Source organism: Lissotriton helveticus, chromosome 7, assembly GCF_964261635.1.
Source record: "Lissotriton helveticus chromosome 7, aLisHel1.1, whole genome shotgun sequence".
Taxonomy (NCBI): Eukaryota; Metazoa; Chordata; class Amphibia; order Caudata; family Salamandridae; genus Lissotriton; species Lissotriton helveticus.
Window position 1 is genome coordinate 1,039,461,740 of NC_136068.1, and position 27,377 is coordinate 1,039,489,116.

General features: G+C 43.9%; 1 protein-coding gene across 1 annotated transcript in view; it reads left to right on the forward strand.

Annotated features, from left to right (window-relative positions):
- LOC144769378 (glucagon-like peptide 1 receptor) overlaps positions 1 to 27,377 on the forward strand; it is a 368,429-nt gene that overhangs the window by 220,933 nt on the left and 120,119 nt on the right. The window contains exons 7-8 of the mRNA XM_078653433.1: positions 10,021 to 10,180; positions 17,082 to 17,142. Of these exons, the coding sequence (XP_078509559.1) occupies positions 10,021 to 10,180; positions 17,082 to 17,142 (221 nt within the window). The remainder of the gene's footprint in view (positions 1 to 10,020; positions 10,181 to 17,081; positions 17,143 to 27,377) is intronic.

Consider the following 27,377-nt stretch of genomic DNA (forward strand, 5'->3'; position numbering starts at 1 on the left):
GAGCCTAGACGACCTCAAGAAGAGGTTTTACGACATCCGTGGCGTGACCAAGCGCAAACTGGCCGACCTGCACAAGCAGGCTGGACTCACTGGAGGAGGAACAAACCGTGCGCCACCCCTCACTCAGCTGGAGGAACTAGTGGCGACCACCATCGAGAGGGCCAGTGTCGTGGGAATTGGGGACCTGGATAGCTCATTCCGAGCTACAGCTACAGGTAAGAAGCATGCGCAACTTGACACACCATACCAGACACCTCCCCTACAGACCCAATGCACAGCCAAACCCCAGGCCAGTACTGCTAGCAACAGACATGAGCAATGCATCTTGCTAAATGTACTCTGCAAAAGTTACCAAAAATGCCACAGCAGAAGCATAAGATAAATAACAGTAATACAGCATCAACGTGTTTGTAATGAGAAGTGCAATGCTTTAATAGTAGTGACTGGAACACATTAGCACCCACTTGACAAATGCTTCTTTATACCTAGGGGCACCATCAGGCGGGGGAGCAGCATCAGCTCCAGCACCAGCTCCAGCACCAACAGCCAGTGCGGTGGCGGTGGCAAGCACCAGTGCAGCAGCACAGGAGGAGGAGGACAACAGCTGTGCCCTGGCCAATGAGGAGGACACTGGACATTCCCTCACAACTCCACACTCCCCCCGACTGTCTCAGTCTCAGTCGCCCTCATTGCTATTCTCCCCGGAGAACACACCACCACAGAGCCACCCTGCACCTGCCACTTCCCCGGCCCGGAGGAGAATTGTAGCTCCATTAGTCATCATGGAGGGGGCAGCGGGTCAGGCTCCTGCACAAGACCCCGTGACACCAGCGTCACCAGAGCACACACAGCAGGGCAGCAGAAATCCACGTAGGCCACGTGCAACCAGCAGCCCAATACCAGCACCGGGAGGCAGCGTCTTCGCAGGGCTGGAGACCAGCATGGTAACGATACAGAGGATGCAGGCAAAATCCATCCTGGCCTGCCATCGCCAGTTGCGCCTGCACAACCTGCAGATGGGTGAAATGACACAGGGCTTCAAGACCTTCGTTGACAGCAACAAGGAAATAGCAGCATCTATTGGCCGAATGACCACTGCCATCACCCAGCTCTGCAACAGATTGGATGACCATGAGCTGAGTCGTCGCAGGGATGCACGAATACAGAACAGGTCACTCAACCGTCTTGCAGCTGCGACTGCCCAGCTATGCCAACGTGGGGCAAACATGGAGGCCAGCCTCACACAGAACATGTCCGAGGTCACTAGGGGCATGGGCCGTATTACCACCGCCATGGAGACACTACTGATCTCCAACACCGTAGTGAATCCCGTCCTGGGCGAGGCTGGGGACAGCAGCAGCCGCAGCAGCCCGGCCAGCGCTGCGTCAGAGCCGCGCCGGAGCAGCAGGCGCTCAGCTGAGGCTGCAGGGCATTCAGAAGGGGGTGAGGCTCATCCTAGTGGGCCTGCTAAGCGCAGCAAAAAATAAGACTGCCAGTGCGGGTGAGGCAACCCGGACATTGGACATTTCTACCCCTTCTTGTTTAACTTTTCTTTTGTTGCACATCAGTGCAGTAACGTTGATGCAACATTATTAAATTTAATTTCTGAAAACATACATTGACCTGTTTGTGCATCTGTACTCACTCAGAAATAGTTGTCTGTTATCTCCTGACGCCTGTATCTGCCGTCAGTTGGTGCAGAGACTCCAGCGGGTAGTGGTAGTGGCACAGCATTGTCATCGTCAGGGTCCTCGTAGTCGGATAACTCTACCTCAGTGCCTTTCCTGACTGCAAGGTTGTGCAACATTGCACAGACAGCAATAATCTTGCAGCAGGTGATGGGGGTATATTGCCTTGCACCTCCGCTCTTGTGCAGACATCTGAACCTGCTCTTCCAGATGCCAAAGGTCCTTTCCACTACGTTCCTCGTGCTTTTGTGGGCCCGGTTGTACCTCCTTTGGCTGGGTGTTGAGGGGTTGAGGTAAGGGGTGAGAATGAACGAGCGTAGGGCATATGCACTGTCGCCTAGAAGGAGAAGGGGTAACATTACTCACATGCATACATGTACTTCACACTGCAATTTTGGTTATGGGGGTCTGACACTGTGTCTTACCTAGGAGGTATCCTTCGCCAAATTCCCCTGCCATCAGCCGTGCATAAATTCCGCTACTCTGGAAGATATAGGAGTCGTGGGTACTCCCCGGAAACTTTGCAACCAGGTCAGTGATCACACACTTGGCATTGCATATCACTTGCACATTTATGGTGTGCCGTGACTTCCGATTGCGGTATACGTATTCCGTGTCAGCAGGGGGGCAAATCGGTATGTGTGTGCCATCTATGCAGCCAATGATGTGGGGGAATCTTGCCATCTGATAGAATTCAGCTTTTGTCTGTGCCAGTTCTGCATGGGTGGAAGGGAAGGAAATGTAGTGGTCCATCCTCTGGATCATGGCATCAAGGAACTTGTGGAAGAACATTGACAGGCTGCTCTGGGTCACCCCTCCTGCCACAGCAACTACACTTTGATAGCTGCCAGACGCCAGCAGGTGTAGGCAGCATAGCACCTGCACCTGCACAGGGATTGCGTGTGCCCTTGGGGTGGGGTGCTGCAACAGGGGTTGGAGGTCCCTGATGAGGTCTCTGATGGTCTCTGCCTCCAGCCTGTACCTCTGTAGGATCTCTGGATCTGTCAGCATGCACAGGGTGATCCGCTGTCTATACACCTGCTCCTGTCTCAGCCATTCCCTCTCTCCTTCCTGCTGTAGCCGTAGCCGTCTTGCTATGACATAGAAAGCTGCCATGTTGCAAGTAGAACTGCATTTTGGGTCCTTTTTTATAGGTTGCACCTGGTTACCACCTGATTCCAATCCATGGTAATGTCCGACTCTGAAATACCGAATTTGAAGCAAATTCGGTATTTCAGTGCTTACCTACATCTCATTCTTCAGCTTTTCGCATCGAATCGGATTTTCACCGATTCGGAATTTATACCAAATCGGCGAATTTACCGAATCGGAAAGTCACCGAGTCGGTAGAATTCCGAATCGGAAAAATGTCGGAATCGGAAAAATCTCCGATTAGGTATTCTACCGATTCGGAGATTTTCCCGAGTCCTATTTTTTTCCGATTCGGATTTCTACCGACTCGGTGACTTTCCGATTCGGTAAATTCGCCGATTTCGCAGGATTTCGGCCTCCTACATCCCGTTGTCTCTATTCCGATCGGTAACGGCCGAAAATACCGATTTTCGGCCATTACCGACCGACCTACATCGGGCCCTAAAGCTCCTTTAATCAATCCAATTTCATTTTCAGTGAAATCCCAAACTTCTTCTTTAACTGTCTCCCTTAAGTCAATAGACAAATCTTCTGTAGTGAGGACTGGATAGAGTCTTACAATAGAATCTGATGATTGTAGTTTAAACTTAGCATTGACTGCTTGATTCTCAATGCCTATACCATCCTGTGTACAATATATGACATTGTTCATCTTGTAAGGAAGATCTCTGCCTAGAGGTTGTACAGGACTCGAGTCACAAATTACAAATTGTTTGTGTTCTTTGATATCTCCTATTTTTAATGGCACTGGGGCAGTTATTTGAATGGTACACTGATTTTCATGATAGCTATAGTTTTTACTTCTTTTCTCAAGAGGGGTAGGTTAGGGACCTCAGCGGTTCTGACAGTCGAATGAGTAGCTCCTGTGTCGACTATGATAGAGGATGTCCATTTACCTCTCCTTCAACATATGGGCTACTCGGACCCACTTCTAGGATTGGGCCAAGTACATACTTATGCTCCCCCTCAGGCACCATCATTGGTCCTGATTTACGGCAGTTTCAAACGTCATGGGAATTGGACCTTCTTGCATTGTCATGGGATTTTTAGGAACTCTGTAATTTTTCTGTTGGTTCAAGATATTTCCCTTCGTATGTATTGGATTGTAATTATTTGATAACACTCCAGCCTTTTGAATTTTCTGAATGGCCTTAGGGGTTTTAGGGAATGGTAACATTTCTTCTGGACTAATCAGATAACCCTTTGGGAATCTATTGCAAATTAAAGTGGATTGTACCTACAGTCCCTCTTCGATGTCCCACCTTGTGGCAATGTGACAAGGGGCAACTTTCTTCAAGGCACTTGTGTTAGTCCCTGTCGCATTTCGCCTACCTCTTACTATTTCAGGTAAATTTCCCCCATACCTTGAGGAGACTCCTTGTATTTGTGACACATAATTTGGATCTAACTTGGTTACCAGGACTGGAGACTTGAGTTTGCTGTACCTAAATATTTAGCCAATTGAACCTGTGCGATCGCATATCTTTCCTTCAATCCTTTACATTTCGCCTCTAGATTTTCCCTGAAATACTTGGCATGTTGTAAAATCTCCTCTGCGGATTTGCTCTGCCAACAAATATCACCTTTTATAATTTGATTACTAATTTCTGGTCTTAACCCATGCACAAAAGATGCAAGAAATCCTCCCATATTTTCGCCAATAGGATCAGTCATCCCACTATGCTCTCTATATACCTGCATCAAACTCTCAAAGTATGCATTTACTGATTCCTTAGGTTCTTGTGAAGTCCGGAATATTCTAGCCCATTTAATTTCCTTCTGTGGGACTTTATTCTTTAAATGTCTCATATTTGGTCTTAAGTCTAGATGAAGGAGCATTAGTCCCTTTCACCCATGGTAGTTCTTGTATGGGCCAATCAACAGCTTTCTTATATTCTGCCCACAAGTCTTTTGGGACCGCTACTTCAAATAACACATCCAAGTCTTCCCCAAAAGGTTTTATATGGTCAAAATCTGCACACTCTGGATATAGCCTTTATCAGGATTCTCTCTACTTTTTGGAAGAGTTTTAGTGAAAAGGGAAAGGTCTGAACAATACCATGGAACATGCACATAGGCTCCTCCTAGAACCTTTCATAGTGGAAACTCTTTTATCTTTTCACCTATATCAGCTCCTTTCCCCTTTAGTTTCATATTAACTTTCTCTTTCTTTGAACATAAAGGTTTCTCTGTATGGCCCCATTCTCTAATATGCTTAAATAGCTCCTTTATATGCATTCTCAGTCTGGCTAACTTATACCATTCACAGCTCTTTTTTAGTTGCACCCATTCTGGTATTTCCTTGCAGCTTCTTGTGTTGCGTTATATCAACACCACATTCATTTGCCACTTTTTCCATCTTAGTATATACCTCTCCCTCACCCTCGCTGCTTCTTTGCATAAATACAGCATCTCATTTCCCCCATAATATCCTTGGTAATCCAATACTACATTTCCCTTTACCAATTCTTCAAATTCAGTTTTTAACTGTAATAGACTAATTCACTGTGTGACTATACCTTTACTGGGAGAGGCAATAGATAAATCCATACTAGTTGATTTTCCTAGAATCTCTCTACTAACTACATTTCCTCCTTGGTAAGGAAACTATAGACATACTTCCTGCACAGGTGGCAGCATCTTGTGGTATACTTGGGACAGATTGTCTTTGGGCCAGGTTAGAAAAGGTTTCTAATATTGAAGCTGGTAATATGCTATGTACAGGTAAGGTACTGATTGTTACTGTCACAGGGGTCTGAATCAAATTCGGGACAGGGGTCTTGTATAGCCTGGGGGCTCACAAGGCTCCACCAACGATCTCACAGACTCAGTATTTTCAGGCCTTACCGGTGCAGTGGCACTCGGCACTTCTAAAGTAGTGGTACTGTATGGGGGGTTCTAACACTAAGCTATTCTTCTATCAGGGCATCTTCTTCCTCGCTTTCTACATTTGCTTCTTGATCAGATTTTTCTTTTCCTTTTCGTTCCCTTCCTTTTCCAACAGAGGATATAGGCCTACAGGTTCAATAACTTCCTCTCTCAATTTTCTCCGCTTTTCCTCATCTTGTTCCTTTTTCCATGAATGTGCCCTACTTCTAATTCTGAATTTTAACTTCTTTCTCCTTTTCTCATTTCCCATCTGTGCCCAAACATTTAAAGCCTCATATTGAGTAGGTCTAGGTTGTGGCGTAGCTCATTCATTTTTCTTCTGAAATTCTCTATTTGTGGGATGTGGAAGATACCACTCAGAGGACATCACTATTCTCCATCTCCACATGTATATTCATGGCATTGGGTAAGCTAGGTGCACATATGTAACCCTTTGTTCGCTGCCCTTTCCCTAGCAGGGGTACCTTCTGGAGGCAACTTCTCTTCCATATTTAAGTCTCTTTCTCTTGAAAACCAAGGATTCCCCATTTTTTTTAAAGTATTTTATTGTAATTTAATCCAAAGGGATATACATAAAGGTCAATAGAATAAGTGATCCAGGCTGAACAGAAGAGGACATGTATGAATAATATCAAGGACATCCAGTTGCAAGTAATCCTAGTGCAAACTTTCAACCTTTCCACACTGACAGTCTCTACAACTCATTCACCAGTCCCAGCTCGTCTCTGTCAAACAGCACCATACACAGCGCGACACAGTACAGATATAACCAATCGCATGGCCGCTCAACATTGACACAGCATTTCAATTGCTCCAATCACAGCGAGGCACTGGAATGACGCAATGCTCCAATCACTTTAATGTTCTCCCAACTTTATTTCATCTACCTGCTCTAACTATGCCTAAGTTTCCTACAAAGAAAGATTTTTCTACTTGCTCTCACACCAAAGTGAGCTCTCAACCGGCGAAAGTCGGCACTCAGCGTGTCCACTCCTTATGCACTCTGGAGCAAATACTACCAGGCTCTGTTAATAAACTCACACACAACAATGATACATCTAATTTTGTGTGGCTGATAGCGCTTCACAGTACACCTCTTCTATCAGGCAAGATTTTCAACTAAAATTCTAACGTTAGGTACCTCTTGTCTAAAATTTGAAAAACATCACCAACACGACAATAACTATAACTCCAATTAGAATAAAAATCAAAGAAATCTGATATTTATCCTCAATTTTTCCCATGGCATCGCTTTCTCACAATGTTTACCTCAACTCTCAGCATGCAATACACTGCCTATTTCATTCAATTCCTATTGATACTTATGCAATTGTTCTTCTGTCAGCCAGTTTTCAATTCAGTCACCTCTCGTCTCTCTGTAACCGGAAATATGTTTGAGGAGTCAGTTTTAATCTCTGGGCAAACCGTATAGACCATGCATGAAGTTACCGTACCTGATTCTGCAGCCAATTGGTATTGAGACATAAGTCAGTTCCAACCCGGAAGCATCCTCTGCTTTCAAGATCTGTTGGCGTGTGGAACACTAACAAGAGTCCTAACTAAGGCCTACAATTCCAATGCTGCAGTGACAATCCTTGGAGCGGTGTAGTCACTGTAGCTCAGACTTTGGTGTTCCTCAATTGGAACTGTCAAATTAGAATTGAATCGGGCCCACATAACTCTTCTGAAACATTCTCATTAGAATGATAGACAAAGGATCTTTTTGAATGCTTTATGTAAGACTTTCGATGGAATCATAGAGCGTTCAATGCCCTTAGCCAAATCGATGACTTCTGGTAGAGTTGGATTGCGACATGCCAATAACCTCTCCTGAATTTTATTTGAGAAGGAATTAAAAACCAATTGGTCGTGAATCTACACATCTACCTTTGCTTTAAATTCGCAGGTGGCTGCAAAATTCTAAACATTGAAACATATTCTTCAACACTTTCTTGTGGTTGTTGGAAAGTTCTGAAGAATCTTTGCCTTTCCAGCATGACGCTTGGTTCTTCACAGTAATGTTTTTTAAATTGCTGTATAGCTACTTTATACGGGTCCCAAACTTCATCACCAGAGTCATCACGAGGATCAGTTAAATGTGGTAAATTGTCGAAGACTTCTTGAGCAGAAAGACCTAAACTGCCAAACAACAACACTAGTTGGCACCCAGGAGAAAACATTGTGGAATCTATGGCAACTGGGTAACTCTCAAAGAGCCTGAACCACAGTTTCCATTTTAATGGCGGTTTTCCTGGAATCTGTAAAAATGGAAGTGGCTGTGCAAACTTAGGCATACTGGAAGCCATAATAATTGATGATCACTAGACAGAAATGCAACCAGAACTTTTTTTTAAAGTGCACTTTTTGAAATTCTTTTAATAACAAAATGCTCACCAGACAACTATTACATTATTTGATGCGCAAAAAAATATAAATAATCGCCACTCCCGAACAGCTCATCTGTTTCCTTCTCTCCAATGCGATTAAACTACAATTTTGCTACTTTTGAGTGTTTTACAGTAGAAAGGTCACTAATAACCATGCGTAGTCGTACCATACTAATGGGCATATTACCAAGAACATGAGATAAATATCGTAAATCGCACTTAGCACGTTTTTCATTATCGCCCACTATCGCTGAATTGCATCACCGTGTTAGCGGCATATTAACAACGCTTTGCTAACAGTTGATGTACAATCCAGTGATAGATTGCGATAATCATCATTAGCGTGTGAAATCCAGCGATGATTTCACAGCGCTAATGAAAAGCTTGTTGATAGGGGAGTGTGGAATTAACCAGACAATCCACTTTCCATACAAAACATGCCTAAGTCAAGTTTTTACCAGGCGTAAGAATCCGGCGATAACCGCGGTTACCGCAGCTTTTTTTATCACTCTGCGGTTCCGGGGCCTCGTTGTAAATACCGCAATGTCGTGTTTGCGACTTTTTTCATGTTGTTTTTTGTAGGAATGCCTATTTTGCGTCTCATTAGCGATGTATATCGCTAACATGAGAAGCGTTACAAAACCGACAGCTAACATGCGCTAATGCATGTTAGCGATGCCTTGATGATTGTGCGATAGGAAAATCGCCGATTTTCCAAACGATAAGTGCCGGAAATGTGGCGATACAACTGTTGATAATATGACCTTAAGTTATGGAGAGTATCCCAATCCTTCAAAATAGCCGACTAAGCATCGCGTTGCCTTGGTGTTCTATAGGCGACAGGGCTTGTTTAACCCAATGTCTTCGCCTAAAGGTGTGCCTCAGGGGAATCGTATGAACACAATGCTCATATCTGCATCTCTCTCACACACGCTGCCAGGTACTCAAAACACAAGGCTGATAACAACAGCAGGGAGCTCCTAAATACCTCACCCCAACACGATGCTCGTCCCTGAGACTGGACACTGCCCCTTCTTGAGTTCTCCACACACTTCAACCACCTTAATGTGGGAGAGGCCACATGAAGGAATATGACCTGTGCTGCTGGAGTATATTTCTGTGAGCAGTTGAAAGCCCGATCATTGCCAATATGTAGTGAAAGATGATGAAGACCACTGAAGTAACGCAGGTAAGATTTATTTCCACTGGTAATGTGCCTTTGACTGCCAACATGTCCTGTCTCACCAAGATCCAGACAGCAATTTACATAACTGCCAATGCTAGAATCTTAGACAGCCAAGTTCCACTTTAGACCTCAGGAGGTCATAATACATCTGCACGTGCTTAACAGACTTCAATGCTACCTACCACCCCGTCCAACCTGACGTGTGGACTTTGAAGAGTGAGTGTTGCAAAAAAACACTGCAGTGGCCATCAAAAAAATCTACATTTAGTAATTGTATTTACAAATTTAATATGGGGACTTAGGTGACAACAAATATGGGGAGGTGATCTTTAGCAGTCACCCATGCTCTCTTCAGCTGTATTTTTCTTGCTTTGCCCCTCTTCTTGTTGTCTTGTCTCTTTACCCTTTTCTTTATATCTCCTCCATGGCTGTTCCTCCCCTTTGGTGCTGTCTCTATCTCTCTCTCTATTTCGCCTGTTTGGTTGATTGTTCTCCTGCATGTCTGTTTCTCCCCATAGTTCTCTATCGATGCCCCCTGTGCCTTTCTGTGTATCTCGCCTTTCCTTGCTGTCTCTTCCCATAGACTTCTCCACTTTCTTGCTTCGCCATCTGTTTAACAGGCTGTTTCTGCATTCTTCTGCTCTGTCAGTCTCGTCCTTGGCCATCTCTCCTCGATGGCTCACTATAACCACAGCTCTTGCTCCTCTCTTCGCTGTAGGTGTCAATGGCGTGCCGTTCGACGCAGGTATTTCTTCATTACTGCAGCGGTTGCAGTTACTGCTGGCTCCTGGTGGAGGGGTTGTATCTCCACGCTCTGCTGTCAGCCTCTGCACTTGCCCGCAACTCCTGCCTGAAATACTACTGCCTCTTTGGTTGGGGTAAGAAAAGGCCTTTTTCCTGCTTTTAGAGAATGCACAAGGGCTGGTTCTTGCACAGGTTGTTCTGTGATGCTGCTAACACTCCACCTGCATTGTGAGCTTACTGCTTCTCCTGCATCCTTCAAGTGTTAATGACCGGTTCATCATACGCTTTTGTGACTGGCATACGATGAGCGTGGAGACTGCTTGTTACACTGGCTATTGTAGAGAAAGTACAGGACCTTACTTGTCACTGTCATTACTATAATTTAAGTGCAGGCTGGACTTGTTACTTTGTGAATTGTGCAGTGAGTGTAATGCTTGATTGCTTACTGAGGTTATTAGACTGCAGTTACAGGTGTGGGAGCAGGAGCGGGAACCAACCCCCAATCTTTACCTTAACCCAACTTTTAGATCACCCCAAATTTCACCTTTCAATGGCTTCGCTCCAGCACTCTTGATCTAGCGATAATACTCACCACCCTCCTACCATCAGGTACAAGAAATAGCAGAGTATTAATCATTGACTGGGTCCACTCAATAACTGGGTTCTAGTCTGAGGAAAAGTTTAAAAAGATTTAATTCCAATCCCAAAAAGGCAATACAGAAAAATAAGAATGCGGTGCCATGAAGGCTCGGATACAGAATACATGGTCAGAAATCAGAAATAATTCCCAGTCCCAATGTGCAGGAAAAATCATAAAAGAGGTTCTCTAATAGGAAGACTAATAGCATCTCTAGTACAAAAAGAAAGCCTCATGTCTCACTCGTAAAATGAGGGTTTATATCCACAATTTACGCACAGATAATAAGTAAAAACTGCAACTTCAGCATGGCATGACCAGTAATAACACACACTAGACAAATCAGAATTGCGATCACAAGAAAAATATTATAACATTAACCCATTTCTAAGGCAGAGGGAATCTTCCATTAGCTTCCATAGCAGCAGCATAGCCTGTAGATGTACAACATAATATACAAGCATTTTCAGACAAAGACTCGTACGGCGGTGTGCTAGAAAGTCTGCATGGGAACTTCCAGCCCAAGTGTCCTTCAGAATGATACTCGGAGTGCGATGAAAGTTTCATCCACAAGACACGCGATTTAAAGAAAATAACCAAGTGCATCAAAGTGACCTGTGTTCTGCGAAAACAGTAAGGAAAGAAGACACGCAGAGGGTGATTGATTGGCATGGGAAATGAGCCGTAGCAAGATGAGCAAACACTAAAAACAGCATCTATTTTAATAAAATTGTGTCTCGAAGAAAATGTGGCATAACTAAACTTCATTAAGAAGCACACTTCTAAACCTACAATTGGAATCGTTTCAAGTGCAACATTATTAATTCTTTGTTTTTGACTAAATTCATTTTGAAAATCATTAGTATTCAAAAATATTTTGTCACACGAAATTGTGCATTTAGAAAAAAGCTTTAACATTAACACATGTCTGGCTTGTCACTATGGATATCACAGTGTGAGTGGTGGTCTAACATGATAACGAGGGTACAAGCGGGGGTGCTGATCTGGCCTATTAATGTGGTCATCACTTTGCCAGTGCAGATCCGATTTGTTGCTGTGGTTATCTCAGTGTGAGTGCAGGTCTGGTTAGTTAATGTGATTGTTATTCCGCTCTGTAAATACAGGCATGTCGTGGTACTGTGGTCATACTATGGAGCGCAGATCTGACGTATTAATATAGTTGACAAAGGGTCAGTCCTATTTTTTATTGTGGCTCTTACAATGTGAGTGCAATTGTGACATCATATGGCCATTATTATAGTGTGAGTGAATGTTTGACTTGTTACTTCAAGTGCGGGTGTGCCTTGGGACTGTGCTTTTTGTCGTGTGACTGTTCCTGTCGTTATTGAATTGTGAGTGTAGGCCTGGTTTGCTACTGTAAGTGGAGTTTAGACTTTTTGCAGTGGTGATTTGAATCTGAGTTTAGGCCTGACATGTTACTGTGGTAATTACAGTGTTAGTGCTCGTCTGACTTGTTACTGTGTTTATTGTAACGTGATTGTTACTGTTATTACACTGCGAGTGACGTCATGACTTGTCACTGTGGTTATTACACTGTGAGTGCATGTCTGACTTGATACTTCAATTGCAGGTGTGACTTGTTACTGTGTTAATTGCGATGTGAATTGTTACTGTTATTACACTGTGAGGGCACAGTGGCATGATTTGTCACTGTGTTTATTACAGTGGGAGAGCAGGCATGACCTGTCACTGTGGTTTTTACACCGTGGGTGCATGTCTGACTTGTTACTTCAGGTGCAGGTGTGACTTATTACTGCGGTTATTACACTGTGAGTGTAGATATGACTTTTCACAGTGGTTATTATAGTTTGAGTACAGGTCTGACGTATTACTGTGGAACGTATAGTGTTAGTGCATGTCTGACTTGTTACTTTAAGTGCAGGTGGGACTTTTTACTATTTTAATTGCGATGTGATTGTTACTGTTATTACACTGTGAGGGCACAGTGGCATGATTTATCACTGTGTTTATTACAGTGGGAGAGCAGGCATGACTTGTCACTGTGGTTTTTACACCGTGAGTGCAGTCATGACTTGTCACTGTGGTTATTACACTGTGAGTGCATGTCTGACTTGATACTTCAATTGCAGGTGTGACTTGTTACTGTGTTAATTGCGATGTGATTGTTACTGTTATTACACTGTGAGGGCACAGTGGCATGATTTGTCACTGTGTTTATTACAGTGGGAGAGCAGGCATGACCTGTCACTGTGGTTTTTACACCGTGAGTGCATGTCTGACTTGTTACTTCAGGTGCAGGTGTGACTTATTACTGCGGTTATTACACTGTGAGTGTAGATATGACTTTTCACAGTGGTTATTATAGTTTGAGTACAGGTCTGACGTATTACTGTGGAACTTATAGTGTTAGTGCATGTCTGACTTGATACTTCAATTGCAGGTGTGACTTGTTACTGTGTTAATTGCGATGTAATTGTTACTGTTATTACACTGTAAGGGCACAGTGGCATGTTTTGTCACTGTGTTTATTACAGTGGGAGAGCAGGCATGACCTGTCACTGTGGTTTTTACACCGTGGGTGCACGTCTGACTTGTTACTTCAGGTGCAGGTGTGACTTATTACTGCGGTTATTACACTGTGAGTGTAGATATGACTTTTCACATTGGTTATTATAGTTTGAGTACAGGTCTGACGTATTACTGTGGAACGTATAGTGTTAGTGCATGTCTGACTTGTTACTTTAAGTGCAGGTGGGACTTTTTACTGTGTTTATTGGGATGTGATTGTTACTGTGGTTATAACACTGTGAGTGCAGGCATGACTTGCCACTGTGGTTATTACACTGTGAGTGCATTTATAATGTGTCACTGTGGTTATAACACTGTGAGTGCAGGCATGACTTGTCACTGTGGTTCTTACACTGTGAGTGCAGGCATGACTTGTCACTGCGGTTATTACACTGTGAGTGCAGGCATGACTTGTCACTGAGTTTATTCCAGTTTGAGTACAGGTCTAACGGGTTACTATGGTTATTCTAGTTTGGGTACAGGCCTGGTATGCTACTGTGGTTATTCTAGTTTCAGTGCACGCCTGACGTGTTAATTTAGTTATTCTAGTTTGAGTACAGGCCTGAAGTGTTACTGTGGTTATTCTAGTTTGAGTACAGGCCAGACGTGTTACTGTGGTTATTCTAATTTGAGTACAGGCCTGGTATGTTACTGTGGTTATTCTAGTTTGAGTGCACGCCTGACATGTTACTGTAGTTATTCTATTCTGAGTACAGACCCGATGTGTAACTGTAGTTATTCTAGTTTGAGTACATGCCTGACGTTTTACTGTCGTTATTCTAGTTTGAGTACAGGCCTAACGTGTTACTGTGGTTATTCTAGTTTGAGTACAGGCCTGACGTGTTGCTGTGGTTATTCTAGTTTGAGTACAGGCCTGGTGTGTGAATGTGGGTATTCTAGTGTGAGTGCACGCCTGACTTGTTACTGTGGTTGTTCTAGTTTGAGTGCACACCTGATGTGTTACTGTAGTTATTCTAGTTTGAGCACAGGCCTGGTCTGTTACTTTGGATATTCTAGTTTGAATGCACGCCTGATGTGTTACTGTGGTTATTCCTGTTTGAGTACAGGCCTGACGTGTTACTGTGGTTATTCTAGTTTGAGTACAAGCCTAACGTGTTACTGTGGTTATTTCAGTTTGAGTACAGGCCTGACATGTTACTGTGGTTATTCTAGTTCGAGTATGTTTGAGTACAGGCCTGACGGGTTACTGTGGTTATTCTAGTTTGACTACAGGCATGACGTGTTACTTTTGTTATTCTAGTTTGAGTACAGGCCTGGCGTGTTACTTTGGATATTCTAGTTTGAGTGCGCGCCTGATGTATTCCTGTGGTTATTCCAGTTTGAGTACAGGACTGACGTGTTACTTTTGTTATTCTAGTTTGAGTACAGGCCTGACGTGTTACTTTGGATATTCTAGGTTGAGTGCACGCCTGATGTGTTACTGTGGTTATTCCAGTTTGAGTACAGGCCTGACATGTTACTGTGGTTATTCTAGGTCGAGTATGTTTGAGTACAGGCCTGACGTTCTACTGTGGTTATTCTAGTTTGAGTACAGGCCTGACGTGTTACTTTTGTTATTCTAGTTTGAGTACAGGCCTGGCGTGTTACTTTGGATATTCTAGTTTGAGTGCACGCCTGATGTGTTACTGTGGTTATTCCAGTTTGAGTACAGACCTGACGTGTTACTGTGGTTATTCTAGTTTGAGTACAGGCCTGACGTGTTACTTTAGTTATTCTAGATTGAGCACAGGCCTGACGTGTTACTTTTGTTATTCTATATTGAGTACAGGCCTGGCATGTTACTGTGGTTATTCTAATTTGAGTACAGGCCTGATGTGTTACTGTGGTTATTCTAGTTCGAGTACGTTTGAGTACAGGCCTGACGTGTTACTGTGGTTATTCTAGTTTGAGTACAGGCCTGATGTGTTACTGTGGTTATTCTAGTTCGAGTACGTTTGAGTACAGGCCTGACGTGTTACTGTAGTTATTCTAGTTTGAGTACAGGCCTGACGCATTACTGTGGTTATTCTAGTTTGAGTACAGGCCTGCCGTGTTACTGTGGTTATTTTAGTTTGAGTGCACGCCTGATGTGTTACTGTGGTTATTCCAGTTTGCGTACAGGCCTGACGTGTTACTGTGGTTATTCTAGTTTGAGTACAGGCCTGACGTGTTACTGTGGTTATTCTAATTTGAGTACAGGCCAGACGTGTTACTGTGGTTATTCTAGTTTGAGTACAGGCCTGACGTCTTACTGTGGTTATTCTAATTTGAGTACAGGCCTGACGTGTTACTGTGGTTATTCTAGTTTGAGTACAGGCCTGACATGTTACTATGGTTATTCTAGTTCGAGTAGAGGCCTGACATGTTACTGTAGTTATTACAGTACTTGTGCAGGCCCAACCGATTGCAGTGGTTATCACCAGTGGTGCCTGGTGAACTTTGAAAGTGGTGCGTTCCCAATAACGGCCTCACATTGGTCTAAACGTGCACAGCCAGTGATCCAGCTCCCTTCCAGGCTGCTACTGCTTCTCCACAGTAAGTGACGGCATTAGAAGGGTTACACCAATCTTATGTGCTTAAGCCTCAGGAAGTAGTTCCTCCACACAAATTATGAAACAAATGCCATGGTAGTACGTGACCTTTGGCACTAAGGGAACAAATTTAGCAGTAGGCCTCCCAAATTCAGTTTTAAAATCAGCGTTAAATATATTTCAGGAACGCAGAGTTTGCAAGCTTCTAAACATACATACAATCCACCATGAAACACAAAACTTGCATTTTTGATAAGTAAGCTCGATTCCCCAAAAACTGAAGCTTGTTATTTTCATAAACAAAAACCTATGATCGTCCCAGTATACCGTACTTTCAAGTTTATTAAATATTTGCTTGGTTCCTAAACACCGGCTTGTCATTTTTATCAAGAGCTTATATGCATTACTGTCGCACATGGACAGAGCCTGACTTTCATGTCTGTTTCTCACCATCATCGAAACCCTGGCAGATCCATGATATGAAAGGGATTTTCAACACTATTATAACAGGGCTAGCCAGAATGACGTCATGAATGCCTACAATAATTATGTTATGCAAGGGATAGCATAATTATTAGAGATCTGTAACATGTCAAGTATTAGCATCATTATGCCAGGAAAGGCCAGAATGTTGTCAATAATAGCCACAATATGAGGTGTCAAGAAATGACAACAATCATTTCAGATAGAACCATAGTGATGTTAAGAATGGCCATGGTATGTCACAAGCGGGCCACCATTAGGGAGGGCAAAGCCTGGATGTCGTCATGAATCCCCATACCATGCATGCCAAGCGGCTGGTCTGAATGCAGGCACATGGGCGTTGAATGGCTTCCTTGAGTGGTGCTGGGAAGTGGAGAGGCACCACTGCCGCTCTTTATAACTATGCACTCCGTGAGTTCAATGCTTGACTTGGGATTGTGGTTATTGCCATTCTCAATGAGTACAACCTCGAATTGTTTCTGCGGATCTTACATTGTGAATGTGTGCCTGTGTTGTTACTGTGGTTATTGCAACGTTGGTGAAGTTGTGGCTTTCTTCTTATGCAAGATAGTTGTTTGAGTTTCCTGCTGCTGTGGGTATGGAAATGTAAGTGCAGATGTGACTTGTTCGTGTGGTTACTGCAGTGTGATTGCAGGCCTGACTTGCAGAGAGTACATACTTAGCATCGGCTCTGCTAGACATTTTTCTTGTGGTGAATACTTCAGTTGTTTAGAGTTTGTTTTAATGTTGTTGATACACTTCTAGATAATCGATCGACGTTGAAGGTTGCTACTGAGATGGGGAGTAAGTGATCTTGATCTCCTTCTCTTGCAGGCTCGCCGGTGATCGTGGTCACATTGTGGGTGTGCGGCAAGTTCTTCCTGGACAATGATGGGTAGGGAAAGCCGACAGTGAGCGAATGCGTCTGTGCTGTGATTCATCCTGGCCTTAGTCAGGGATGGGGTGGGGATAATGCCTAAAGACACTCAATGTCCGTAAGAGACCGTAAGGGAAAGCGTGGACAGAGGAGAGGTGGCCATGTTAGTGCTCCTCGACCTGTCCGCAGCTTTCGATACGGTCTTCCACTCCATACTGTTGGACAGACTCTATGAGATTGGGATATGTGACAGCCCCCTAACCTGGATTACATAGTTCCTGGCGAAACGAACCCAACAGGTGTGGTGCCGACCCTACTGGTCGAAAGACAAAAAAACCCTCAGCTGTGGCATCCCGCAGGGGTCAGCCCTCAGTCCCCTTTTTTAAAATATTTATCTTGCACCCTTGGCTAAGGTGATTGAGGCACTCGGAGTCAGAGTTGTCTCCTACGCTGACGATACTCAGCTCATCTTTTCATTCAGAGACCACTTGGACCATGGATTGGAGAAATTCAAAACTTGCCGCTCCAACATTGTCACCTGGATGACCAATAACACCCTAAAACTTAACACCGATAAAACTGAGATACTCTTTTTCAATCAAACATCCCCCCTCATGCTGGGCAAGTGATGGCCCCATGAGTTGAACCCGCCCCCCTGCCCGGTCAAGGTGGTACGCAATCTTGGCGTCCAAATTGACAATGAATTATCCTTCAAAAATCAGATCCACAAGGTCACCTCGGCCTGTTTTGGCAAACTCCACATGATAAGGAAAATCTCTCCCTACCTGCCTTTGGAATCCATGAAGACGGTCATCCATGCCCTTATTATGTCCCACCTGGACTACACCAATAGCCTGTATGTAGGAGTGCCAGCCTACCTCCTACATCGGCTACAAATGGTGCAGAATGCTGCGGCCAGATTGATCTGTAAGATCCCGTACCGCCACCCGATCTCCCTCCATTTGAGGTACCTTCACTGGCTGCCTATCGCTGCACGTATCCAGTTTAAGCCCTGGTGCTCATCTTCAGGGCTCTGAAGGGCAGGGGGCCTGGATACCTCAGATGAAGACTTAAGATAGTCTACTCGTCCAGGGCACTCAGATCTAATCACCTTCGGCTCCTTCTCACCCCCAGATTCCGTTTAGCGAGAAAGGGGGGCAGAGCTTTCACGGTAGTGGCCTCCAGACTTTGGAATTCCCTGCCGCTCAATCTTCGCCTCACGGACTCAGAACCTCAATTCAGGAGAAATCTGAAGACATTCCTGTTCTCCAGCTGTTAACTTTTTAGGTTTTATATTTCGCGGTCCACAGCGCAGGGACACTCCTGTTGGGGGTAGCCGTGCGCTCAATAAATGTCGGAATAATAATAATAATAATATGGGAATAGGTGTGTTCTGGTAACCTGTAAGGCACAAACACATTGAGGGGTGTGAATGGAGGTGTGAGGGTTGGCAGATCTTCTATGGGTGGCAAGCGAAAGACCCGGCCAGCCAGATGACTGAGGTCTTGGATGGGATGGGAGCAGCATGAACTTCTGCCCTCGTTGAAAGTGGCGTAGCATGGGTGGCGACACAAGGGTGGTTGCGCAGGGTGCAACATTTGTAGGGGCGCAAAACCTTACTATGGGTGCAAAATTTCCTAAGAAAAGTGGATATTGCACTCTTCATTCTGTTTTTATTTGTATTCACAAATTATTTCCACTCTTTTTGTGCATGTTTTTAAGTCTTCTGCTTAACTAATTCTGGAAGGAAGGCTGACAGCGGTTATGCTTGATTGGGGACTGCGTTTCTGCTCTTAGGACATTCAGTGGAAAGTTGTGAATGTGGCAGTTTCCACTGCACATGCTGTGATGGGAGAGAGATCAGTGAGAAAGGACTCTTGGTCTGGGTTCCAGGATCCTTGTCTGGAGTGAGTGGTATGTGCTTTTCCAGCAATTATGCTGCTCTTCGGGCAAAGGGGCAGTTTATCCACTCTCTAGTTCTGTGAGCCTCTGTCTTTCGGTGCCGTTTAGCGGTTCTTACCATACTCTGGTACGACTTGACTTAATTTCTGCCATTTTGTGACTTTGTCTGCTTGCCAGAGGTGCCAGTAGACTGCTCTGAAAAGTTGTCATGCCAATACCATAATCTTTGTTTTAAACTCCAGTCTCCCATGACAGGTAAACATGATTCTAAAACCGCAATACTGCATCCTCCCTGCTTGCCCTACATAACTTCATGTTTTCTCTGAGGACAGACTGCCCACTCTTCAGTAAGTCAAACTTGTATTTTCAGGACTCTGGTTTAGAGAATTTCCAGTTTATAGGATTGAGTTGTCACCCTATACATGCGACACATCATCTCAATAAAAACACAATAAATAGTCGTTACCGCATGTACTCTAAACACCTCCATGATGCCATCTCTGGGCTTTTAGCAGACATCCAGCAGCACTATAGACATCATAACATCACACACCATTATTCCCATCTCACCTAGAAATGGTCCACGAGTGGACAGCACACACTCGCAGGCCTTGGCATTGTTTGTAATGTTCCTAGACCTGCAGGTCTAGTAGCCTAAATTCTCCACTCTGTCAAGAAGTAATGCACTTGACACTTGAAGTGGTTACATACAGTATTTTTTATTGAAGAAAGATAAATAGAAAGGTTGTTTACTCCTTCCATTCTAAAGCATGCATGCGTTGTAAGAAGGTGTGCAAGCCATCTGAGCTACCACACTTTTTGGTGCTGTTTTTAATGGACAGAGAGCTTGTTATGTGAACTCAGCTACGTTTTTTAAAACACATTGATTTGATTTGATTTAATATTTCTAAAGCGTGCAATTGCCCATGGGTGTCTTGGCGCTGTGTCCGATGTGAAAGAAAATCTGGCCATGCATGCTTTGTCTGGGCGTTAAAAAGCCAAGTTTTTAAGGTTTTCATGAGGTGCATCAATGAAGGGCTGCCTTATATCGAGATTCCATTCCTTGGCAGAAAGCATCTCCCTCCCCACCTTGCCTGCTTGATTTTGGGGATTTGCAGGGTTTTTAAGTGGACTGACCGTAGATTTCTAGCCGGTACGTACCATTTCATGTGGATTCTTAGAAACTGTGGTCCCGTCCCATGTAAAGCTTTATAGGCCAGACACAATGATTTAAACCTGATCCTTTCCCCATGGGGAGCCAGTGGAGACTACTCAGTCTATGACCAACTGGCTCATATCTAGGAACTTTGAGCACCAGCCTAGCTGCTGCATTCTGTAGCCGCTGAAACTTTGTAAGGTGTCGGATTTGTATTCCTGGTACAAGGCATTGCCATAATCTAATCTGGCCAGTGCCGTCACCAATGTTTTACATGAATCTTGAGGAATATAAGGGCATACTCTTTTGATCATTTTCAATATATACCAAATGATTGACGAACATGTTTTAAGAATGTTCAGTCTTGTCACTTTTAGGCCGTCTGTTATCTGCTTCTTATGAGTTTTGTACAGTTATATTTTCACCGGTTTGGGAAACCTGTGGGTCAAGTCTCCAAAATGAATGCAGAAGAGGTGTGATGTCGGTAGAGTGATGCTGAGGAGTGGGATGGAGGAAACAGGGGCATGGAGAAGAGCGGATACACTACGGTGTGCAGTGGTTAACTAGTTAAAGTACTGGGCCCAAAGTTTTGTTCAGAATCCTGCAGATAGAACGATCGAATGTAAGGGATGCTGAAGATCAAGGCTGTGTTGTCTTGATTCCACCTCATGCCTCATCAGTCCACCAGCAGACTCTCCCCGCCTCTTTCAATCTCTTGTAGGTTATTTTCAACCCTGATGTTCTGTCTTTCGCTTCCTCCTTATTTCCTCCTTTTGTGTTTTTCTCTCCTGCTGTAGACCAAAGTCTATTGAGGGAACATAAAAATGAGTGCTGATGGACTCCATCTGCAACTACCGGCTCACATTAAACTCTGGGCAGAGGGATGCATTTTAAAGTCTAAGGGGCAGATGTACCATCCGTTTTTTTTGGCGCAAACGCTGCGATTCACAAAAAAGCAGCGTTTGCGACAAAAAAATCGGCAATTGCGATGTATGAAGAAAATCGCATCGCAAAATTAAGGAATCAAAAAATGTGCGATTCCTCAAATGCTATGTAAGAAGCAATCAAGTTTTGCGAGTACACATTAAGAAATCGCAAATTACCACCAACTTGTAGTTGGTGGTAATTTGCGATTCCTTTTACAAATGCACTTTTTGGCATTTGTAAAGGTGCCATGTGGCGCTCATACATGCCCTTGGGACATGTATGTGTGCCATATGCACACACATGTAAATTTCAGGGGTGCAGCAGGGTGTCCTTAAGACACCCTTGCACCCTTGAAATTATTCTCAATTTGCGATTAGCAAATTGCGAATCGCAAATTGAGAATAACTTCCCATTCCTTCCTATAGAAATGAATGGGAAAATATTCCTTAATTGCGATTCGCAATTTGCTAATCGCAATGAAGGAATTTGAAGAAATCGCAAAAAAAATTCGATTTTCTACATACATCCCTATTTGCTAATCTCAAATAGCGATTTCTCTAAAATCGCTATTTGGGATTGGAAATCAGGATGTTGATACATCTGCCCCTGTATGTTTTAAAAAGCACCTTTTCTCATGTGTGTTTTTGGTGGCAATTGTGAAGAAGATCTGGCGATCACACTTCTGTTACCTGTCTTCATCACTAATGGGGAAAAACGGCTGTGGGATATACTTAGGCTTTCCTGTTTTCAGTTTCTATTTAATATGAGATCCAGTGGGGGGGTTTCCAGTGTTTGTCTAGTGTTTTCACACCAGTAAAAATCAGTGGTTATCAATGTTTACTCTTTTTTGCTCCTTAAAAAATCAAAGGGATGTGTTATTTTCCTGTGCATATAAAACATTTTTTTTATTTCCTTACCTCAACCATTCCTGTCTTCATTTGTTCTTTTCTTCTTTCCTGCTCCTAATTTCATTCTTTGATTTTTTTACTTGCATTTGCTCTTTCAAGTAACTTTTCATTATTTTTCTTAACTCCTTGGCTGTTTAATTGTCCAGGACTCAAATCTCTCTCCCCAGCAGACCAATCCCACACCATGTCAAGGTTTTTCATGGTTGGAGAAATGTTTGTACCTCATTAAGTTTAGCTTGTAGCAAATAAAAGGTTAATGGCATCAATTTTTGCACCTTCTTGCTGCGTGGTTCTTCAGACAAATGTTAGCGGTCTGCTGAATTAAGATTGTCTGCTTAAGACATGAGATATATATATTGTGGGTTGCACGGTTATTGCAAGCTAATTGTCAGACTAACTTACGCATTACCATGAAACACCAAGAAAGAACTGGCCTAATATATGTGTTGTTTCTATTGCTGTCTATCTGGGCATAATCCTGCTCTACATAACCACAGGAGGAAGTCTACTAAAGAATAAATATGATCTGTAAGGTATAGGGCAAACTGTGCTGCTGCACAAAGAATCCTTTGAGGTGGTGAGGAAACTTTATGGTCCACATGATGGCTTTTACTTGTGCAATTTAAATTGTGAATGACGTTTATTTTACATTGTTAGACCCTGTCTATTGGATTGTGCATTTATTTAAAACAGAACAAGTAGCACTGAGTTTTACCAAGCATGTGGGTGGGCCTTTGTTTTTTCAGCGGTATTGGGTCTGTCTTCCTGCAGGAAAGTAGTTCTAATTCCATAAGGCACTTTTTTTTATAAACAATTTTTTATTGATTTTACAAAGAAAGTACACCAGCATTGCATCGCAAACCCATGAAAGTCTTGAATTACAGAAGGACTCTGTGCAGCCCATCGGGCCGGTACCGTTAAAACATAAGTATTTGGCAAATTAACAAACCCCTTGATAATCACCCCACCTCCCCCAACAATTTCCCCCATACTCTGCGGTATTTCTTGGGGCACCCACGCGCCTCGTACATAACTTTCTCCTGCGTGGCACACCAGACCACCCCAGACGACCATCGTCCAACACTCGGTGGCTCGGGCATTTCCACGAGGCCGCGATATCTCTCTTAGCGACTACCAATGCTGTAGACCCGTCTAACCCGTCCGTAATGCCCAGAAGTGTGTGCTTCGGTTCATGAGGGACCTCCCACCCCAAGATTTCAGTAAGCTAGACCTCTATTTCCCTCCAGAATCGCGCTAGGTCGGACAGGCCCACACCATGTGAAGGAAGTCTGCCAGCTCGTGGCCGCATCTAGTACAGGCTGGGGACGGACTGAACCCCTCCCGATGTAGGCGTACCGGAGTGAGATATGCTGCGTGTAAGTAGTATAGCTGGACCAGGCGCAGCCTGGAGGATGTAGTGACAGTTCTAGGAGCCATAAGGGCATCGCGCCAGTCCTCTTCCTCTAGGGGGCCAACCCAATCCTCCCAGTGAGCCCGCAGTCGATCTAAGGAGGTGGGAGTATTAATAATCAGTGTGCGATAGATACGTGAAATGCCACCCTTCCCCAGGACTCCAAACATTATTTGAGCTTCGGGTGGGCTGTGGTCAGGGTGCCGTGTACCCGTTGTAAGGTGTGAGCAGAGGGCATGACGCAGTTGCAGATATCTGTAGAATTGTAAATGGTGCAATGGTCTCTTTTGGAGGTCTCCAAAGGAACGCATATGGTCCCCCCGCCCATACGTCTCCCAGCTGTAAGATGCCTACGAGGTCCCAAACCCTGAAGCCCTGCAATTCGTTCACTTCTTTGAGCCAGGTCCCGTTCCACAACGGAGTGCACTGAGTCAGCATATGTGTCCATTTGGTGTGCCGCAGTGCAGCCCGCCAGGCCAGCAACACCGAGCGCGTCACCACGGGAAGACGAATGGGAGTAGGGGCCTCGTACAGCATGGACTGAATCTTAGCAAAGCCTAGCTCTCCCAGCTCAAGCCTATAGGCTGCGTCCAACCAACCCCCATTGAACCAGTCGTGTATGGAGAGGAGTTGCGTAGCAAGATGATATAAATTGAGATGGGTCATTCCTAGGCCCCCGTCAAACGAAGGGATCCTACAAGTGTTCAGCACCAGCCGGGATCTACCCTTCCCCCACAAGAACTTGGTGGCTATACAATCTAGTTCGCAAAACCACGTTTTAGTAAAGCACGAGGGAGTATTCTGAAGGACGTAAAGGAAGCGGGGAGGACCATCCTTTTAAAAAGGGCCATCCTTCCCATAGGGTTCAGTGGCAGCGACTGCCCCTTCTGGAGGTCCGCCTTGGCACGTTTCACCAGAGGAGTAACATTGAGGGCCCAGCTCAGCTCAGGGAGCAGGGTCATCCAAATCTCCAAATATTTAAAGGATTGGCAGCGCAGAGGTATGTCTGACTGCCAGTCAAAGCAATCTCTGGACACATGGAGAGGGACCAGAACCGATTTATCAGGGTTCAACCGGAGGCCAGTGTTGTGTTTCTATCTAGGACCCTAATTCGATATTCCGGATGTATGCCCTTATGTGGGTATAATAAATAATATCCTTATAAAGGCATAAGAATCATATCCATATTTAGTAATAGCCCATGCAGTCCAAATACGGCAAGGCTACTCCCCTAGACTCCTAGAAAGTACAACGCGTTCTTTAAACAAACCAAGCCTCCAGCAGCCCGGGAAATCCCCCTGCTCTTGTTTTGATTTGCACAAGAACTCCTGGAGTCCAGAAAGAACTGTTAGATCTTAGTGACGTCTTATGTCCAACCTTACGTCAAATCCGGCACCTTTCAGGTATAAATATACCAACGTTGCCTTAAGCAAACACACAGTGGTTTGGAGCAGAGCGGCTATCTACTTGCCCGGAAGCCCAGCTGATGCGAGAGCTGAAGGAGGCCGCCCCTCCCTTTTGACGCACTGAGAAAGACGCTGCCTTTTTCTCCAGCTGAGAAAATCCAGCTCCGGTGTTTCCAGTCACCCTTGCGGGCTGCTGGGATATCGAGTCCTGAGAGAGAGATACAAGACCTCCTACATTCTATTACCAAGGTACGGAGCTGACTAAACCCTTAAGAGAATTCTTGATTCAGATCCTTGGCAAAAACCAACTTAACTTAAACTGCAACTTACTTACTCCTTCCCACTTATTAGGCTTAGGTCAGGTACACCGGAGGAGGCGTATTTAGAAGCACCAGTTGAGTACGTTAGTCAATGGTTTTATGTATGTATATATTTTATCCATTTTAAAGTATCATATGGCTAAGAAACCATATCAATGCGTTTACAGTATTATTTCATAATACTCCTTTTACTGTACGCACTTTACTTTATGATAAGTATTGCAATTGTGGCAATTCATTTTTCTTGCATGAGAAAGAAGACTGCTCAATAAATAACACCTTTTATTGAAAACGCCCGTCTCTCTATTTCTCTGCACTCTGGTGAAACTAAGTACGCACGATTGACTGAGTGAAATAGTTGTCTATTGTTTTCACACGACTCTAGAGATGCACTCTTTATTCTGAGGGAGCAAAGTTGTCATGTTTATGCGGTTGTCAGAAGCTAATCCCTTCTTGTCTAAATCCGGAGAGTTAACTCTGTCCTGAACATTCAAGAAAGTTTCTAGTGACCTCTGAGCTAGCTGGCAAAACTAATTAAGTCTAATATAGTCAGTAGAGACCTAGTCGACCTCAGTCCTACGTCTACACTGCTGTTTATATTATTCCAATGCGCAGAGCCTATTGGGAATATAGGAACTACACTACATGGCACCCAACGTTTGGTAAGGCGATAATCTAACGCAAGACATTAGAGTAACTCAGTCGTGCTTTTTCACACAGACCCTTTTTCCCGTAAATACTCCAAAAGACGTCTGGAGTGGGTAAAAGGTTAAAATCCGCCTGAACTTAGTAGGAAGAGATTCCTATGTATAGTTTTTGGTTTAGTCAACGTTGAAGGATACAGTGTTCCAAAATATTGTGCACCTAATCTTTGTTTCCTTGAAACCTGATCTGCAACAAAACTTTCCACCAGTAAAATGTCGGAAAGTGAAGACGAAAGGGAGAGAGCTAGAATAGCAGCTCAACTCCTAGCAGATGACACAAGTCTCCAAGATGAAGACCCGAATGCTATAATCATTCTGGTAAATGTAAGAAGAACTATAACTAAAAAACGTATAGAAAATGGAGTATCATCACGAGGTGGTACAGTCATATTCGTAGTAGAGGCCCATGAATATCGGCAGACAGAGGTATTCTATTCATGGATACATTTTCCAGCAGCACACGCTGTGACACACGAATTCCACTATTACAAAATAGGGGAACCTCCGGATGAATATGCTCCTTTCGAGGACGTTGAAATCCCACTAACTTACCAAGGGCACCTGCTCTGGTTTTATGGCGCCCTAAAACATCAAAATCACATCAGCAGGCTTGGTCCACTAGGTAGACTAGGAGCCACGTGGCCGGTTCTAGCCAGCTACACACCACATCCCGACATTGATAAAATGTCAAGCGAAGAACTTTTAGTTAAAATAAAAGAATTAACAAAGGCATATAGAGAATTAGTTCAATTGGCAATGGAGGATATAACATACCTCCAGAAATTGAAAGAAACAGATATAGCAGAACAACCTTTTGAACTTGCCAGAATCATAGAAAAATCCTATGAAGAACGAGGAAGAGATAGTTTGGGTGGGAAACCAGTAAAACCCCAACTAACTGAAAATCCTGAAAAAACATTTATTAAAAATAATCTAAATTCTGCAAAAAAGAGTTGGGATGAAAATAAACAATCCACTCCCAAAGAAAAATGATTCCAGTCCAGAGGAAGGTCTCCTCAACAGAGAGATAGATCTCCAGACCGAGGTGGCAAGTCTCCCCAGAGGGAGGCCTCTGAGAAAAGATACAACCTTAGAGATAGGGATAAATTAAGAAAACCTGATAGATATCAAGATATTGATACACGTCCCTCTCGATCTTTTCAGACTTCCTCACAGAAATCGGAAAGAAGAGGACGGTCAGAACACAAAGGAGAGCACGTCAAGTCCAAAGACAAGGAACCTGCTCATCAAAGTAAAAAATTACAATTTTCAAAAAAGAAGGTAGCTAGTATTAAACTAATGAAAATGCCGAGGATACTGAGGACTCAACTGAAAAATGGAGAGTGGGCCCAGACAATGCTAGACAGCGCAGCAGAAGTGACCATAGCTCGCAAGAATCTGATGAATCTTCTGGAGACAGTGGACACGAATGAATACATTCAAGTGGAAACTGCAGACACCAGAGTTAGCAAACCCCACAAGTTATACGAAATAACATTACGTATAGAGGGGGACAAGA